We start from the raw sequence: 18,520 nt of genomic DNA, 5'->3' as shown, positions 1-18,520 counted from the left end.
CTTTGCCAAATAAAGTTGCTAAAAAACAACATGGCATATTAAACCCTGAACACATAGACAAAATTTGACTCACCTATTCTTATCGGTCTAATAATTCCTTAAGATCTGGCTGTTTACACACTAAGTAATCACTTTGTAAATGCCATGACACTTCTATGTTAATAATTTGTAAACAATTACCAGCAAAAGGTTTCTATGAAGGCTGCACGGTATTGCTTTCAAAATCATACATACTGTGTCATATGTGTCTTTGTCTTTTATAAAGGAGGCAGCTGCATTCTGTTTAAAAAGAGCAGATGTGGCCTGTCAGTGTAACTCAGTGGTCGTGCATGAAGTTGGCGTCCAGTGTAGTCTTCCTGCGATCAGGACGAGGACTTTGGGGACCCAGCTGTCACAGCGCACATTGACATACAGGAGAAGCCTGGGTGTGTGTCTCTCCAATGACTGATGATTGCTCTCTGTGTAAAAATGCTTACCCTTACCCATGTATCACATTACTCTATATTGTATGCAATCTGTTATTGTGTGTGTGCATCACAGGTGTCCAGACAAAGCTGCCCACAACAGGTGCTGCTGTTGGTACAGTAGAAACGAGACCAGCAGAGCAATCCGTCGGAGGGCTAATTTCAAGCTCTCAGAAACCCCCTCCGTCACCCCCGACTGATTGGTCACAGCCTGAAGTCAAAGATGATGATCAACGTGTGAAAGTGGTAACTCATCTTTTGTTACAAGTCTTTCTCTCTCATGGAGGAATCAAGTAATGTTGTGGTCATTTGAATGAACGACGGAGTCTTTTTTTTTTTTTTATAGATGAAAACCCAGCAGTAGATAAAATCCTGCAGTGTCTGCATACTTTATTCTATCTCGCTTAACAAGAGCATGCTGCAAAAATGAAAACAGTTCATTTAGTGCTTCCATCTATTTCTGCAGCATAACAGTGGCATCACCGCTTTTAACTTATCGCATAATGAGAAAACATCTGTTGCTATTGTAAAAAAAGAAAAGGTTTTGTCAATTTAACTAGATTATTCTCTCATTTTAACTAGATGCTTTGTCGTGATTACAGGATACCTCTCTTGTTGTACAAACAAAAAGGATAGGTATTACACTGGCACAATCATGCAGTATCAACTGAATGGTTTCATTATTACCCATCCTACATACAAGATATCCATAAGCAAACCTTTGCACAGTAGAGAGTGTGGCCAAAATTTGGAATTAAACTGTTTTCAAAATAAGGGGACCCCCCTGTTACTTACAATGCAGAAGTTACTTAATTTTCCTTTTGTGCTGCACAGGTTATTTTGATAATTCTTACATTTTTGCATTGAACACTTTGCTGATCTTTATTCGATTTCAAACCTAACATACGCTATAATTCAACGGAGAAGTCCTTCATGTTTTAATAATGTAAAGCTGATATATTAGTCCAATTTGGAATTAAACTGTTTTCAGAATAAGGGGACACCTTTGTTACTTGCAATGCAAAAGTTACTTAATTCCCATTTTATAGTTCAAATTATTGAAATGTGAATAGTGAGAGCTGCAGAAAGTTAGATTATGCGGGAGGCTTGATGATGTAAGACCTGGGGCCACCATATTTGCACGCCTAAATAATCTGTTTATAGACAACAAGAAAAATCCACTGCGCTGAAGGTTAAACACAGAGTCACCAGCTCCTTATCTGGAAGTTTCCAATATGTCTAATCATCTTTCTTTTTTAATAAAAACACAGTACAAAACGATCATCAGTAATGGTAAATCGACAGTATGGCACACCGTTTATTTCCAGTATTCACACCTCCTCTCACACGCTCCTTAATACAGCCAGATAAAAAACATAACTGTTGCATGGGGTGTATTAGGACACTAATCACACTGAAAATGTTAATTTCAAAGGCCTATTGCTGTTTTCTAAAGTTTCTAATTCAGGAAATATGAGATATTAAGGTCTCTACCGTGCTGATACAGTGAGTCTTTAAGTTAAAAAAAACAACATTTTAATCAAAATTAGGCTTTCTAATAAACAATGCCTTATTTTACAGATATGACTATGTACATCTTAAAATCTATTTGGGTGCAAGTGTTACAGACTGTGCATAATATGTCCTACAGAACATGTTCACTCAGTAATTTTGCATAGTGCTCTGGGTAATTTCTTTTAAGGTAAACATTCATTTTTCCTTCAACTCGCTGATCTCCAGTTAGACCTGTGAAGAAGTAGAACAAATATTTATAGAATGGCATATGATATCCTACTTGATGAATATAGTTAATGATACTAAACGTGTTATTTATATGAAGGGTCGGGCAGTTTGACAGGTTTGAGCTTACCCAGCATTCCAGCCGTTCTTTCGATCTTCTCTAAGGCAGACTGCACATCTCCTCCCTCTGGAACTAGGACCTCTATCTCTCCCACACTGTAGCCAAAGTCAGCTTGGTCAAGATCTATCTGCACCCCCTCCTCCTCTAAAGTGAATGACCTCCGCACTGTTGTAAACTCTGCAAAGCACACCAGATTCATTTTGCTCAGCCAGGACTCATCCTCCTGTGAGCGGCTTGTCTCTGTCTCTCTGTCATTACAAACATCTTTTAGAACCTCTTTCAATCTCAGTTGAATTTCAGGTAGATTGGTTATCTCCTTGTAGCGGGAACACAATGCTGCCGCTTTAGATTGTTCTCCAGACGTCTCTATTGTCCCGTTGACTGCGGTTGGGCACTTTAGCTCCCAGCATTCTTTACGTTTACGCAGCCACAAGTCTCTCAAAGTCAGCTCAAACTTGGGGGTGTCAAAGTACTGGTCACAAAACTGACGCTGGCCAAGACACACTGCTGGGTAAAAGAAGTGGGATGAAGAGAGATAGATGACTTTTAAAAATTGATAAATAAATATAAAAAAAATACTAACGAGACTGATACAGACAATTGAACTTCATCATTATCAAGAGACACATGGCCAGTGTTACTTCAGTTACAGAGCAAACCACAGCAATTAGTGTTGTTAAATGAAGTCCTTCAGTGACCCTTTAGAAGTTGATGTGGATCACAGCATTCAGTTAAATGCCTCAGTTCTAAATTTACCCATTCGTAAATGTGTTAGACAAATTAAAGACGTACCCCCGATCTTCTCCAGAGTTTTCAGAGTGTCGGCATTGCACACAAATTTTCTTTCCACTTCCACACTCATCTGAAATGACATAGTAAGAGCAACACCAACAATACTGTATGATTACAAATCCAGCTAAAAACGGTAAGCTTTAAGACTGATATTCATCTTTTTAGTAAGTAACCTAATAGGCAGGTGTTGGTTTTGATATAAGAATGTGTTTTTTCCTTGAGTAAGAAGGCATTGGCCATATATTACACTTTACAAAACACAGTAACAGGGATCCCTTATTGTAACGCCTAGTCAAGATTTCAACATCAAGTCAAATTTTAAAAGCTCTTTTATACTTTTTATGTATTTTGGAAAAGTACATTAATTAAGTTCTATGCAGTAAGTACAGTACAGTTTTGAGGTACTCTACTTGAGTTCATCCATTTATATACTTTTTTAGTTAACGACTACGGTTGAGAGGGGATATTGTACTTTCTACTCCAATTGAATTATTAAACAGTTTTAGTTACAAGTTGATCTGCAGATTACAATTGTACATACAAAATAAAAAAATATTATGCATTATTATGAATAAAACTACTATAAAGTACAAGTAGATGCAGTCCAACCTGCTACATTAAAATGCATCTTACACAGTAATGCACCAGTAATAATAATAATAATCTAATATAATAATTGCATACATAGTATTTATATAATAATAATAATAATAATAATATTATAAACTCCTTCTGTACCTCTGTACTTTTACTACTACTACTATAGTACTTTACGATGAATAGCTTTAAATTGTTTTATTATTACTAAAGTAAAAGATCTGCTTACTTCTCCCACAACTGCATTTAACCATTATTTACTCAGGGTTGTCACTTTTTTAGCTTGGTTTCTTTTGCAAATGTTATAGTTATTCTGTTTAGTAGACTATTATTTTATTTCCAAACCCCACTGTAAACTCTCCGTAAATGCTCAAAACTGTTAACTGTTATTGTTGACCCAACAACTATAGAGTAATAGCAGTACAGCAGTAGCTACTGTAGCCGCACCATGTGTCATTAATAATCAGTAACGAAAGATTCAGTCCAAGCAACTGCTGCTGACTCATAGCACGCGAACTACAAGTCAAAATCTCAACTGAACCACAGAGTTGTAAAAGTCACCACAAGTCAAGTCCTTCTATCCAAATAATTTAGCTTCAAAACGTGAGCGACACATCAATCCGAGCAGCCCTGGAGCAAAGCCCTACCATGGTCGTGGATGTCCGGCCCCTAACACGTCAGCGAATTTTATTTTTGCACAGGCGCAATTAAAGACACCTATCAGTGTATTCAGGGACATCACTTCCTGTCCCAGTAACGCAGGGGCATAATACATCCATGGCATACAGATGGTGCAGTTTTAATCCCCTCTGCTTCATAAATATTTATTCCACATACTCGACTATTGGTGTGCGCCACACCTATCATTTGATTGAAAGCGTGTCATACTTCGCGCGCACGGTGCTGAGTAGAGCCTCTGCGGTCATGTCTCAATTATTTAACCTTAATTAACTCGTCACACTCTTTGTGACAATCCAAGTTGGCAGAATGGGGACTCGTTTTTTATTCACCTTGTTAATGCAAAAACGCGGAAGGGAATCAAATAAAAGGGGTTTCCATGTAATCTAGGCATTGGCGTAGCCTACTTGTTTAGAACATAATTATATATCGTGCATTTTTCTTTTCTTATGTTCAATGTTCAATAAGGAATCTACGTTTCAACATGCATTAATAATCTCTAATATCTGCGGGGTTACATAAGGGATTTGATAGCCGTGTCTGCCCCTTCTGAATGTCAGCAATCAGCCTTGGGGGGAGCTGTGGTCTGTTTACTAGAGGGAAGAGGGAAGAGGGGAAGGAGAGAGGGATAGGGCGAATGAAGGGAGGGGGAGAACAGGAGAGAGAGAGAGAGAGAGAGAGAGAGAGAGAGAGAGAGAGAGAGAGAGAGAGAGAGAGAGAGAGGGGGCAGGCAAGAAAACTTTTCACTTCTGAGGAGCCACAGAGGAAGCGTGTGTGTGTGCGTGCGTGCTGGAGCGGCGACCATGCAGGTAAAAACGCATTAGCTAATTGCTCTGAACTTAATTAAACGTCATTCGCGATCGGTTAATTGTGCTGATTTGTGCGGGGATAGTGGCCTGCGACTGATAGAGGATCGAGCAAACGACGGATTGTGCCCTATACTAATCAGATCCCTTATAGAAATCCAACATTAAATCCCAAACTTTTTCTGCCTCTCGTCTCTCTTTCGCCTGCTCTCCCTACACCACCCCCATCGTCGAGGCGACAGCGGCGCACGTACTCCGCTTCAAGTAGCTTTTTAGCGTTTAATTTTTTCGCCAATTACGGCTTGAAGCTGTTAAAATGGTAGTTTAAATGGCCATGTGTTGGACCGTAAGTATTAAAGGTATGGATTTGAACGGTAGGACGCGTCAAAAGGGGGTCTGCTGGGCGGCGAGGGAGGAGGGGGTGCGAGTGTTTTCTAACACATCTGTAAACGGAGCCCACGTTCATTAATTAAATGGCTTTAGTCCGGCTAGGCCTCAATTTGCCCTGTTGAGCAGCAGGCGGCGGGCGGTGCAACACTACATGCCCGATTGGCAGCCCACAATCAGAGGGGTAAGGAAATAACTCGAGGCCGTGGTTTGTGATCTAATGCCCAGTGAGAGTATTTTCTACCCTTGGTGAACTCGGTCGGTGTAAGCTGCAGTTCCCACCTGGACCAGGCAGAGTTTGTAGGGAGTGGAGAGACTAGCCAGTTGGAGACAGTTTGAGGAGCGGTTAATTATCTCTGCCTGCTAACAGGCTAGCTAGCAAAGTGACACGACTGTTATTAGCTCAACCCCCTTTTGTTGATTAATTTAATGACCGTCCAGCCTTAACCGAGAGCCAGCAACGAGATTATGCATACGCATGCCCTGTCTTTTGCAGTTTCGGAGAAGTGTCTGGCTATCACTGCGGGGTTATTTTCAGTAAACTAAACAGCTAACGAGCATTTCCAGAAACACGACTGTAATGCGACGTTACAGGGGGGGCTTCTCAACCTAGCTTGCTAGCTAATTGATTCGTCTCTGGTCGGCATAGCTAATTAGACTGCTCATTAATTAGCCAACTATGAGCAAAGAGACGTCAATCTGCTTATAGCTTGGCTTTTAATTATGAAACGCGGGACGAGGAGCTTTTAAACATGATATACTCTGCAGATATAGACTTGTCGAAATATCTGGTCATATAAGCCTGCTAGCTTGCTAATTGGCTTGACGAGGAAGTCAGGATTGTAGCTGTGTTAGTATTTCCCCTCATGGGCATGGATTGCAGTCTTGGTTGCATCTTGGATCATGAATGCTTGCAGAAAAGTACATCAAAGCTGTGTGGTAAACATCCAGACTAGTAATCTGTTCTGAATTCCTTAAAACTGCGTGGGAGTAACAGTTATTTGATCATGCACGTCGAGTGTATATGCAGTATGATTTCAGATCATATTTAATGTATTGGCCACTTTACTTGTATTGGTCAAAATTGAAAGGGGGGTTTAAGTGGTTCCAGAGACTGTATAGTCATTGTAAATTGTCAAGAAGTGCATGTTATGATTTTGATTGATGAGCTTGAATATTATGCATTTATAATATTGCATGTGCACGTTATATCTGATCAGTTTGTTGAAAGTTTGATTGCAAAGAAGTATGAAACTATGGATTTTTTGCTTGAGTTTACAACAGAGCAATCTACAACTTACTGAAAAAAATGGATGGATGGATACTCCTTTAAATTGCAAGGGTGTAATGTAAACAATGGCATTATTGCAGACAAAATGTTGGGAAGGTCCCTACCAAACATGGTGAATTTTAAATGGAACTTCAGAGACCTGTGAATGATCTAGGATTAGTTTTACTACTAAAAAAGACACACGTACCTTTCGGAGGGTATGGTCACTGGCTTCTGATTGTGGGTTCAAGTAGTTAAACACGGAAATGCATGATAAGTGCTGGTCACCAAGCTAAGGTGTGCAACCAACAAGTAAAGGTGTACTTTCATCTTGGTGGGAGCAGCTCCTCTCTTGATCTGGTGAAATGACTTCCTTACATCACATTTTATAATGCATTTGTGTGAAATAACCGCTCCAGAATGAGTAGGATTATCTAAAATCTATTTTTTGTTTGTTAGGAGGAGTCTGGAGAGACAGTGAGCACTGAAAGCAATGGAGTGGCAGAGTGGCTGTGCCCCCTATGCCAAAAAGGGCAAACAGACAGATCTTCCCTGTCTCTACATCTCACTGAGCAACACAGCGTGCTTCCATCTTGTGTCGACAAACTGCTGGACATTGTAAGTATGGCTGCGCCGTATGGCCAGGCTACACTCCCTGAAGGGTAGAAGTTGATTCCTTTTGGGTAGTACATCAATTATCTGCGTAATGTTTAATGAGTCCACTGATATACAGTGGTTGGACAAAATATCAAACACCTTGCAATGCTGTAGCTCTGCAGTAAATGCAAAGTATGTGATGTGGCAAGTATAAGTGCATTAGCATAGACAAACAGTAATCATGACTTCCAACATTTAAAATGACTCATAAAAACACAAGAGCTTCAGTATTCATTGCTGAGTTACTGTATTATAATTTGTTTCTGTTCCTTAGTCCGCTCTATGTCTTTTATATGTTATATGAGAAAAGGTCCCTTATGGATAACTTTATAAATCCCCCGGATGTGTCATCTTGCACCATTACAAAAGAAAAGTAGACAGGTTACATGTATGCATTGGGAACTTTAATTAAACAAAAATGGTAATAGCATATGTTATTACTAGTTTAGAACATGTTATGTATGTTACATAGGTAAGCGCTTATCAGAATTTATATCTTAGTATTTAAAAATAAAATACACTGATTTCTATAAACAAATGGTCCGGTACATTATATGTCATATTCAATATCTCGAAATGAATACAGCGTGGAGACTTAATGGTTTTTGTTTAGAAGCAGAATGATGCGCCGTTTCAAGAAGGTCTTCCACGCGGTCGTAGGCCTTCCAGAAGCTTTTAATCCAGCCTGGAACTACAGTGTCTTGGTGCAAAAAATTCATAGTTATGAATCCATTAATAAAGTTATGTGCGGTTCAATGTCTCTGCATCACTTTAAGCTAGCGTTGTTGTCATTGTTTAGCATGAAAGCTAACATCTGGGCCTTACATTAGTAATTAGTGGCATGAATTTTGACTAAGGGTGTTTGTTTTTCGGTTCACGACTTGTTGGTGCAGATTGACATTTGGCAGTCAGCACTTTAGTGTAAGTGTTCATTATTTTGATAGTTTAAATATTTAATAGTTTGGACTAACCAGTCACCAAATATGTCAGTGTGAAGATATTTGCGGAGTAGAAATCAAATTAGAAAAAAAACAAGCACCTCAATGAACACATTTGTAATGGGTCTATGACAGTTTAGTGTGTTAAGAAATAGAAGGATTTTTATTGGTGGATGAATTGATCAGACTGCTGAATTTATGCCTTTAGGGTAATTTTGTAAATTAAAGGCTAGCAAAGCTTGCTATGTGTAATACAACTACACATCAATGAGTCGCGCCCAAATGCTGTGCAACTCAAAAGCTACATCGCATTCAGCTCATTTGAAAAGAGCTGTTGCAGAGTTTGCTATGGGAATTGGCTGACACTCTCCTTTCTTTTTCTTTTAACAGGCTGTTCTAAAACAGTGTGCCAGTGGAGGAGAAAAGGACATAAGTTCTCTAAAATCTTTAGGTGAGTGTGAAAAAAATACTCTAAAATATTATTTAAATCGTGAGAAGAAAATCACTAAATGTAACACTGTAATAACACACATGCATGCACTTTTTTTTTTTTTTTTCATGTTCCTATAATAACACTGGAGAAGTTGCACTGAAATTGAATTGTGCCTAATTAAAAGCTACTAGTACAGTGCCCGTTGAAAATGTGCCTGTTTGGAACGGGCCTGTGGTATTGCTGCTTGTAGAATTCTTCAAAACCATATTGTACCCCGAAATAACTTACAGAAGGAAGGTATTTTGGCGACTGTAATGTTATTAGTGTTGTAAATTAGCAGTAGACTTAATTAACCCGACCGCGGTCTGATGAACTGCTGTGTCTGCCCGGTTCAGCTCTGAGACTTTCTCGCATTTCACAGCGCTGTGACGTGCAGGTTACCTTCCCACCAACCACGCCCCCAAACACGGACATACATGCATACAGATACGTCTCGCTTTATTAGATAGATATAAGGGAAATACAAAGAAAGGCATTTACAGTGGAAAATTGCCCCTGATGTGGGGGTGTCTGCAGGTGGGTAAAAGGTTGATATGGGCTGATAAACACATTACATTCAGTATGCAAATCTGCACCTCTGTTATCAGTTAGACCTGCATTTACGAGAACATAAAAGTTCATCTGTGTTTTTTATTTTATCAGGTGCTGAATCTTCACAACTGAAGCACGCTGAAGACGTCCGTTCAGATCCCTGCCAATCTAGTGAGAGTTCAGACGCTACCCAGACGCTTGGAGACAAAGAGATGGAGAAAGCGAGAATAATGGAACAGGAGGGAGGTAAAGCTGAGCCAGAGCCAGAAGAGGAGGGAAATCAACTTACAGGAGCAACTGAAAACACAGAAATCCCAGACGCTAGTGAAAAGTCACTTGGTAAAAACGGTGTGCCAGCTGACAATAACACCCAGTCATTCAAATGCAATGCCTGCCTGGAAACCTTTCCTGGCAAAACTGCCTTGAAAGTTCATTACAACTCTGCATCCCACATTCAGAGGATGACATCAGGCTCTGCAAAACAAGGTGGGGACATTGATCCCCCCTCAGTTCCTGTCCTGTCTCGGCCATATATATCAAACAAGCCCTACCAGTGTGCTACATGTCGAGTCTCTTACAATCATGCCATCACCCTTGAGAGCCATATGAAATCTGTCTTGCACCAGACCCGCAGCAGAAATGCTGGAATTTTCGCACATGCTGCAAGCAGCGCAGTCGATGCTGCTATTTTGGGAGGTACCACCACCAGTGCTCTAAACACTGTTGTGACCACATCTGGAAGTGGAACCAGTCAGTTAGCTACCACCACCAACTGTGCTGCTCCTGGGACTGTGATGGGGACTACTTCAAAAGACGGAGAGCAGATTCAAACTTCACAAGTGGCTCCCTCCCTCCTCACTTCCCCCGTGGCCTCCGCTCAGGCGGTCTCAGCCTTTCTCACCCTCCTCACATCTAGTCCCAGCACCCTCTCGCACTCCCTCCTCCCCTCCCTGTTCACGGCTAGTGCTGCTCCTGGTGCCGCCGTGCCTCAGCTCGTGCCTCAGCCTCAAATGGTCATGCCCTTGATCTTGAATGGGCTCCAAGCCCAAACCCAGCAGCACCAAGAGAACCAGCAAGGCCAGCTCCTAACCCAGTGTGTGCCATTCGTAGGTCTCAGCACAGCCCAGCAAGCCCTCCTAACCCAAAGACTTAACAGCTTACAGAACCAGTGGCCCTCTGCAGGAGTTCCCACAAACATACAGCCTTGCCTGGAAGAGCAAAAACAGACTATAAAGTGTGAGAGAGAACAGGAAAGGCAGGGCAGTGATGAGACAGTTGAAGAGAGGTTCTCGGATCAGATCAAGGACCGGAATAACCGGACTACAGAGAACGTTAAAACGGATAAACTTGAGGGGGACAGTAAAGATTCTGCACAATGTCCTAACATAGAAGGCAAAGTGAAGGTTGAGAATAATGAAGACAATGGGAAGGCACTTGGATATAGCACAACAGATGGAGACAGCTTGACTAATCAGTTGGACCTGGAAGGTGATAAAGCAGCTCGCCTCTGTCTCTCCCCAGCGGGCACAGATAAGAGCCTCCGCAATAAGAATCTCTCGCCTTCTGCATCTGTGCCCAGCAACTCAAGCCTCAGTCCTTTAAATTTAAACCTAACACTTAGCCCCGATTCTACTCCTCAAAAATCACAATCAGGCACTAGCCCTTGTGGCTCTCTTGGCACTCCAAAATCCAGTCCGAGCACAAATGCCTTAACTAACAACCAAACTCGACCCCATTGTAATGCAATGGGATCCATTTATCCAGACTTTCCAGTGCTGTCCGAGTTCCAATCGGAGGTTCTCTGGGCGTTCTTTGAGTCACGTAGTGAGGCTGATGCTGCAAGTCCTCCCCATGAGGACTGTGAGGCGCTGGGCAGAGAGGTTGGACTTTCTGAGGAAGAGGTACGCAGGTGGTTGAGCCAAGCTCGACATGCAAAACAGAGGCAGAGGGCGTCGGAGTTGGAACACCTGCGACGCCTGGCAGGATTTACAAGGCATGCCCAAAGTTCGGACAATGACTATGATGACGAGGAAAGCTCACTGATTATAGCTGAAGGTGACGATGATGTTGAAGCGTCAGGTAGTCAGGCAATAGATTTGTCTTGTACAAGAGGGAAACGCAGACAGAAAGATTTGGGAAGGGAGGGTCAGGGAGATTCCTGTCTCACTTCTGACTCAGAAAATGAGGTATACACCTCTGTCATTGTGTCTGATGAGGAAAGTCAGAATGGGTCTTTGAGGGAGGGTCCCGAGAGCCCTGCTAAAGATGAAGCACAGTGGGAAATTCATGGTGATAAGGGGTCAGTTGGAGGAAAGGTCTTGCGCTCCACAACTGTGTTTCTATCTGATGCAGAGGATGAGTATGAAGACGAGGAGGGCGGAGGGGCTCAGAGGGCCAAGAGGAAAAAGCGAAAAGGGGAGTTTGAGCGTGATGAGGTGGAGGTGAAGAAGGAGAGGCAGGACCCAGATGTGGATCTTGAGTTGGACGCCCAAGGGGACCCTCCGAGTGCACAGTCCCACGCTGAGATTCCAACCAGTGCTCTGCACTCACTTCCCCTGTCCCTTGCTCCTTTTTCTACTCAGTTCCTTAGCCCCTATGTCCTCTCTCTTACTCCTTCAGTGGTTGATGGGAGCAAAGTACCCATCTTTCCTAACCCGCCAACCATCACGCGCTTCTCCAGCTCTCTTCTCTCGCAGTCTCTCTCCTCCCACAGCCAAACTTCCCACTACCTGTCCAATGGTGGTGACTGTGAGTCCGCTCTGGATCTCAGCATGGGGAAAAACAACTCCAAATCTGCTTCTTCCTCATCATCTCTGGCTGATAAAATTGCAGCACAGAAGGGACAGTTGCTGGATGGGCTTGGCTTGAGGCCCACATCCAAAGGTCTGGTAGTAGTCCAGGTGAAGCCTGAACCCGTTACTTCCATGTCTTCTTCCAACAGCAGTATGAGTCTGGTGAACTGCAACAACATGACAAAGTCTAGTATTTACATGAGGGCAGCAGAGAAAATGAATGCCACACTGTTGGAAAGGGAGAGAGCGAAGGAAAGGGAGCAGGAGCAGCAGCAGAGGAAGTCCAAAGGAAAAAGGTACCGGGATATGAGGCGTTCAAGGACCATCATTCAAGCTGAACAACTTGACATTCTGTATGGCTGCTATTTCAAAGACCCAAATCCTGGGAAACATGAGTTTGAACAGATTTCAGAGTGGGTGCACCTTCCAAAGAAGGTTGTTCAGATTTGGTTCCAGAACATGAGGGCGAGGGAACGAAAGGGCGAGGTCCGATTCATCAGCGATGGGACCCTGGCAGCAGTTGGAAAACCTCTCATCAAATTTACCTGGCCTCTTTCCAAACCCATTTTCTCCAACAAGCCTGCTCCAAATAACACTGGGTGCATCACAACTGCTCCAATTGTGCGCACCCTCATTAAGACAGAGCGAGAGCCTGTAAAGGAGCTGGGCAAACCGGCCGTGGTGAAAAAAATAGCCCCAGTTCCTATCAAACCCAAGGAGCTTGTTTCCTCTACCACTGTCTCTCCTGTGAGCAGCAGTGCTACTGCAGTGCCAAAGACCAAGCTTGAAACCACCAGCAACGTCACTATGGTCAAAGTTGCACCCAAAGTCAACACGCCTGTTCTTTTAGCACCACCCAAGGATCCAATCCCTATCGCCCCACGACCGGCCCAGAAACGAAAGCTGGAAGAGGAAAGCGAGGAAGAAAAGACTGACGAGGAGAAGGACAGTGAAAATGAGATGGGTCCTGGACCAGGGGTCACTAACCGCATGGTGCCCAAGCTGCCCACCACTCCCATCCACAACAGGCCTCCTGCCACAACAGTGGTGCCACAAAAACAGAATGGGCTCAACTACTGGACCCCCAAGGTCCCCATTAAGATCAACACTCTATCAAGAGAACAATTGGCTCTTCCAACACACACGTCTCCCCGTACCATCCCCCCTCCTCCCACCCCCAGCATTGCACCAGTTAGCCCGAATACCCCCAGCTCTGCCAAAGTGGCCAGCCCCTCCACCCCGGTTGTAGCTAAATCAAGCCCGACAGAAAGCAGCTTTCTGCCCCACTCGTCCAGCCGTAGGCCACGCACACACCTGTCCTGCCTACAGCTGTCCATTCTGCAGTCCTGTTACGAGACCTGTGCCCACCCCAACGCCATGGAGTGTGAGGCAATCGGCACCGAGCTCAACCTGCCACTCAAGGTGGTGCAGATTTGGTTCCAAAACACCAGAGCCAAGGAGAAGCGCTGGAGGCTGCAACAAGAGAAAATGGTAAGAAATCTTTGGTATAAAAATCATATTATTGTTCATACAGTAAGAGACTAATGCAATTCACAGCAAGGCAGGTCACCGAGAAGAGAAAACCTTTCTTTTCTTTTTTGGAATCCCATTGCTTCTTTGCACATTTTATTCTAGGGCTGGGCAATAATTCAATATTGTATATTGACTTTGAGTGGAATCATATTGTGGTTAGGGTTTGATACCGAACTCTTTACTTTTTAGAGTACCGACCACATTACTTTGGTACTACTGAGTAACTGTCCGCGTTAAGTCATTTGGTGACAAATTTCTGAGCATGTAATTGCTAGCTTCTCTGTCCTCTCCTCTGCATGTTTGACAGAGAGCTCATGCTCAGAGCTGCAGTGTAGATGGATCGAAACTACGTCTAAGTCCACACTTGAAAAACAGCACAATTCTGCATGTTTTTCAGTCTTTAAATTAAAATTACAGAACTATACAGCAACAATGAAACCTTATCACAAAAAACATTTATTTATAAAAGGCAAAGCAACCTGTGTATGTAAAACCTGTATACATTTTATGCTCATACTTTTTTAAATGCCTAAACTTTTACTTTGCATACGAACTTTGACATTAGTGCTTAAACTTTTAAAGAATGACAAACTTGTTTTTGTGTCTATCCGTTTTATATAAACCTGGAACATTTCAGAATTTCTTTTACATTTAAATCTGGAAACATCTCGGTGTTTATCAGCTTCCTTAAAATAAGCCTGGGGGCATTTTAGTGCTATGCAGCAACTTGCATAATAAGCCTAAGCACAATTAGTTAACTTTATTAGGTTTCCTTTATTCATGTGTTGAGCGCCACCTCGAGGAGCCATGAAGTAGCGACGCTGGGAACAGGGAAATCTATTTAGAGCCTTATTTTATTTATTAAAATATATTTGGTGCCAGTGTGTCAATTCTTGTATTGTACAAAGGACCACGATATAGAGCCTGATTTAATAGGTTGTAGGGGCAGGTTTGGGATGGGAGAAGGAGGTAAGTAAGGGATTTATTTTGTCTAGTGTGTACAATTTCTAAATAACAAAATGGTGAAATTGAGAAGTTTGGACATGTTTTTTTTTTTTTTTTTTTTTTCACTGAAATAAATGTTTTCATAGTAAAATTCCAAAAAAAGGTACCCAACCCTAATTATGGTGCACTTATTGTTTAAAGTTTTACCAAATGTAATGAAATGAAATGATTTCAAGCAAACTGTAATTAAAATAACTTGAGGTTTTGTTCTACACATGCATAGCAGTGGAGCACAGTTCATTATTTAATGCAATTTGCCATATTGTAAAACAAAATCTCTGTCCAAAAAAAAATCTTAATATTGTGACAGAATCTGCACTATTAAGTCATTCTTTTTCCTCTGGAAGCTAAATGTGTCTGAGCCTGGAACACACTGCAGCGGACATTCAGCATTTTTACATTTGCTTAGTTTTGAGTATTGAAACAATTGATCACGAACACAGGTTTTATAAAAACAAATAGAATCAAAACAAAATATTGCTGTCCAAAATAAATGTGCATATAGCAGTTGTATAGAGGGCTTGGATATTAGTCAGATGGTTCAGTCAAACCTGTAACAAAATTTGAACTTTAAATGATATGACATTAAACTTATTCCCTCTCTGGTCCTGTCTATCACCCCCAACTTCCCATTCCCAGTCTCCACTGTCAGGTGGAAAGGTGGACATGAGTTCAGGAAGCTACCTGCAGTACAACGCTCTCAAAGCAAATCGTCCCATCCTGCCCAAACCTGTTCAGCTGACCGTTACTGAGCCTCCAGCTTCCCCAATGGCCGGCCAGCCAGTGCCAAAGGAGACCCTGACGGGACGCTGTGATGCCTGCAACATCTCCTTTGAATCCCGAGCTGCAGCGAGGGCCCACGTCTTCTCCCCGCGTCACCTGGCAACCCTGAGAACCACTAACTTTGGCCAGCCGACGACGCTCGTCAACAAGAACGGAACGGGTAACGGTGGACCTGGCAGCGTTGTGCCGGGCTCACAGGTCCCTCACTCCACTCTGGTAACCAGTTCTGGGGAGATGGTTATCGAGTCGCCTCCACCGACGGCCACCAGCAACAGTTAAAGACTCGGATCAGGATTGGTCTGCACACTGACTATTCTTGGATCCATTTGGGCTCCTCAGATTTTAATATACAAATTTGAGCACTAATCCTCAAAAGCTAATATTCTGAAGTTTTTGAAGTTGGCTCCCCCCGCACCCGCTATTCCTCGCTCACCTTTCACTGACTGGAAATCCGTTAATCTATAGAGTTCACCTGGATTCCAATACAACAGCAGACTATTTCCATGCTGCTTGGCACTCACTCAGTTGCTGTCTGATAAGTGGTGAACACATCTCAAGTCTCCCTCAATCCTCACACACTTTATCCAAACATTTTTGGTCCTAAGCCTGTGGTTATATATTACCTTCCTATAATTTGTTAAGGCACTCAACGTGCCTCGCTTGAACTGTGCTACCCTAAAGACTGATGCAAAAGTGTTTCCTCTTTGGAAGTGGCCATTTGTCGGTAGGCCCGGAAACATTTGGGGATTATAACATGAAATAATCACACAAATAACTCTGTTTTCTCCTGTGGAATTGTTTTTATCATGCCTACTTTCACTTCTAGGGCAAAAATTGCTTGGATATAATATGACTGGACTTAACCATTGGGAGAGAAAGAACTGGTATTGACGGTCACCTTTTTTATTTGCTACAGGAGTGTAATCTGAAGAGTGTTGTGTCCACTCATTTGGAATAACAAAGAGGTACTTTTAGAGAGAATAGGGCTGTTGAATTGTCCCCATTTACATGTTCATAGTTTTCACGACAATCCAAATAGACAGGGCAAAAAGAGGCTGAGGAAAGTAGAATCTTGGCATACCGCACTTTGACACATTTTACATGTTCGATATGTTTTTAAGCATTCTAATGCAAGTGTCTTTTTACGGAAAGATACATTAATGCATGTCGGATGCCTTAATATAAATCACAAATTGATTTTTGCTAGTCTAATGAAACATGCTTTAAGTGTGAGCATAATGTTGTGCAAGAAGCAGACCTGGGTATGTAAATGAAGGAGAGCTCTGTTCCAAAATGCTTTTATATCCATCATTAGGGGAAACGTCTGAATGTCATATTCTGTACCTAGAACATAACAAATCCTGCCTGTAAAGTTGTCAGCATTCTCTTGGCCAAGGACTATAATTACATAATTACCAACTATCTTGTTTTTACAACAAATTCCTTTTGATCCTGTGGATTTCACTTTCCCTCCAAATGGTGTATATCTCATTTTGAAATGCAGCTCTTCAAACCTGTTGGGGGGGGGGAATACATGTTTTAACCTACTGTGGGTGTGTTTAGAAGTATGACAGACTTAAGATGAAACCCCACCAGGTATATCAATTCAAGCCCTTGTATAATGTTAGTGAATTAATTCCATCATCACCTGGCACGGAGGGTCAGACCCGATTTCGTAAATTTACGGTTTTCTTTGCCATGAATACTGTGCAGGAAAAAAACAGGACAGGCATTTTATTTACTTTTAATATTTATACAAATGCCAATAGAAGCAATTAAAAAAAACTGATGTAACAGATTTTTATTTAGGTCAAAAGCCAAGCCTCTAGAAATTTTTAAGAGAACAGGGCTTGAAATGGGCTGTTTCCCATACTTTTTCCTCCTTGTTTTGTTCAGTTTTGATACAAAGTTACTAATTCTGGTAATGTACGTGCTGTGAAATGAGCTCTCATATCTGGAAACATTGACAAGGGAGAAAGTTGGGTATTATTTATCCTTAAGGGACTAATGGATACTCAAATCTTGAAAGCAAATTGGGAAACATTAAATATGTTGACTGAGAGCTAATAAGATGGTGCTGTGTTGAAGGACACATAACATACTAAAGATGTTTTCCTTCAATTTAAGTTGTATATTAATGTTACTATTGATAGTTTTAACAAAATGCAAAACTAAAACATCTTTTGTAAAGAAATATATTAAAAAAAGAACTGATATTCCAAAGTAATCCTCCCTTTGCTTTCTGTCATTCAAAAACCAAAAAGCAATCTTGAGGTCGACAGAGAGCAGGAGAGGTGTTCGTAAATGCAAACTGTAAAGGACATCCCACGGCACTTGCACTAGTCCACAATTTTTGCACAAGCTACAGACATTTCAAATGAACACAGCCATTAACACGACATTAAGAAGTCCCTTGGTGTGGTTTTTGAAACGAGGAGGGTAAAATGTCCTTTCATGAGTAATAATTTGTACTCCTGTTTGAAACTGTATCTTGTGTGTAAAGCAAGGACTGGAGTGCTTTAACTTCAAGACTGGGATTACACACCCACGCGCACACACACACACACACGGTGTTGCACTGTCCAAACTAGATAGGTTTTTATGGAGATCTGCTTTTTATTCTTTTATGTTTCATTGTCACTTTGATTATCACTATTGTTATAACTGTACTACTACTTATACGATTTATCATTACTACCCATCACTGTTTTTGATTATTAATGATCCATAATGATTTTAAATGCCACCTCTGCTCAAAAACAGTATGGTATTCCTATGAATATTGAACAATAATAGTGGCAGTGTTATGAATTGTTAGATTTTTGATTAAGCTTATTTTCCTCCTCACTTGTACCTGCCTTTTTGTGTTTGGTCTCCATTATGCTTTCTTTGATATACAGAAAAAGAAATAAAATCAGTTGAACAACAAAGCA

The 18,520-nt window shown here is 41.7% G+C and overlaps 2 protein-coding genes across 9 annotated transcripts in view; one reads left to right on the top strand and one right to left on the bottom strand.

Annotated features, from left to right (window-relative positions):
- zfhx2 (zinc finger homeobox 2) overlaps positions 1–18,520 on the top strand; it is a 20,669-nt gene extending 2,149 nt beyond the window's left edge. Inside the window, exons 3-8 of the mRNA XM_028569878.1 lie at positions 266–425; positions 541–710; positions 7,315–7,473; positions 8,841–8,901; positions 9,586–13,757; positions 15,444–18,520. Of these exons, the coding sequence (XP_028425679.1) occupies positions 266–425; positions 541–710; positions 7,315–7,473; positions 8,841–8,901; positions 9,586–13,757; positions 15,444–15,866 (5,145 nt within the window). The 3' untranslated portion in view covers positions 15,867–18,520. The remainder of the gene's footprint in view (positions 1–265; positions 426–540; positions 711–7,314; positions 7,474–8,840; positions 8,902–9,585; positions 13,758–15,443) is intronic.
- On the bottom strand, positions 1,746–6,144 carry thtpa (thiamine triphosphatase). 8 transcript variants are annotated; one of them, XM_028569889.1, is made up of 4 exons: positions 5,868–6,144; positions 3,118–3,187; positions 2,335–2,829; positions 1,746–2,210 (listed from the first exon to the last, which is right to left on the bottom strand). In XM_028569889.1, exons 2-4 carry the CDS (start codon positions 3,185–3,187, stop codon positions 2,110–2,112), a joined length of 666 nt encoding a protein of 221 aa, XP_028425690.1. In that variant the 5' UTR covers positions 5,868–6,144; the 3' UTR covers positions 1,746–2,109. The 8 variants fall into 8 exon arrangements, with proteins under 8 accessions (XP_028425690.1, XP_028425687.1, XP_028425688.1 ...); XM_028569886.1 differs by having other exon boundaries at positions 2,335–2,832; positions 5,868–5,996; XM_028569887.1 differs by having other exon boundaries at positions 2,335–2,832; positions 5,830–5,876.

This window comes from Perca flavescens, chromosome 22 (genome assembly GCF_004354835.1).
Source record: "Perca flavescens isolate YP-PL-M2 chromosome 22, PFLA_1.0, whole genome shotgun sequence".
NCBI classification, from domain to species: Eukaryota; Metazoa; Chordata; class Actinopteri; order Perciformes; family Percidae; genus Perca; species Perca flavescens.
Note: the sequence above shows the minus strand (reverse complement) of the source record. Positions and strands in the feature narration are given on the sequence as shown.

What these genes read in the sequence shown, in the direction of transcription:
- thtpa (XM_028569882.1), bottom strand. Translation starts at nt 3,199, where the DNA reads ATGTCATTTCAGATGAGTGTGGAAGTGGAAAGAAAATTTGTGTGCAAT. An exon ending in AACTCTGGAGAAGATCGGGG is followed by an intron (nt 2,833 to 3,117) that starts GTACGTCTTTAA and finishes TCTTTTACCCAG; the next exon opens with CAGTGTGTCTTGGCCAGCGT. An exon ending in AAGAACGGCTGGAATGCTGG is followed by an intron (nt 2,211 to 2,334) that starts GTAAGCTCAAAC and finishes ACTTCTTCACAG; the next exon opens with GTCTAACTGGAGATCAGCGA.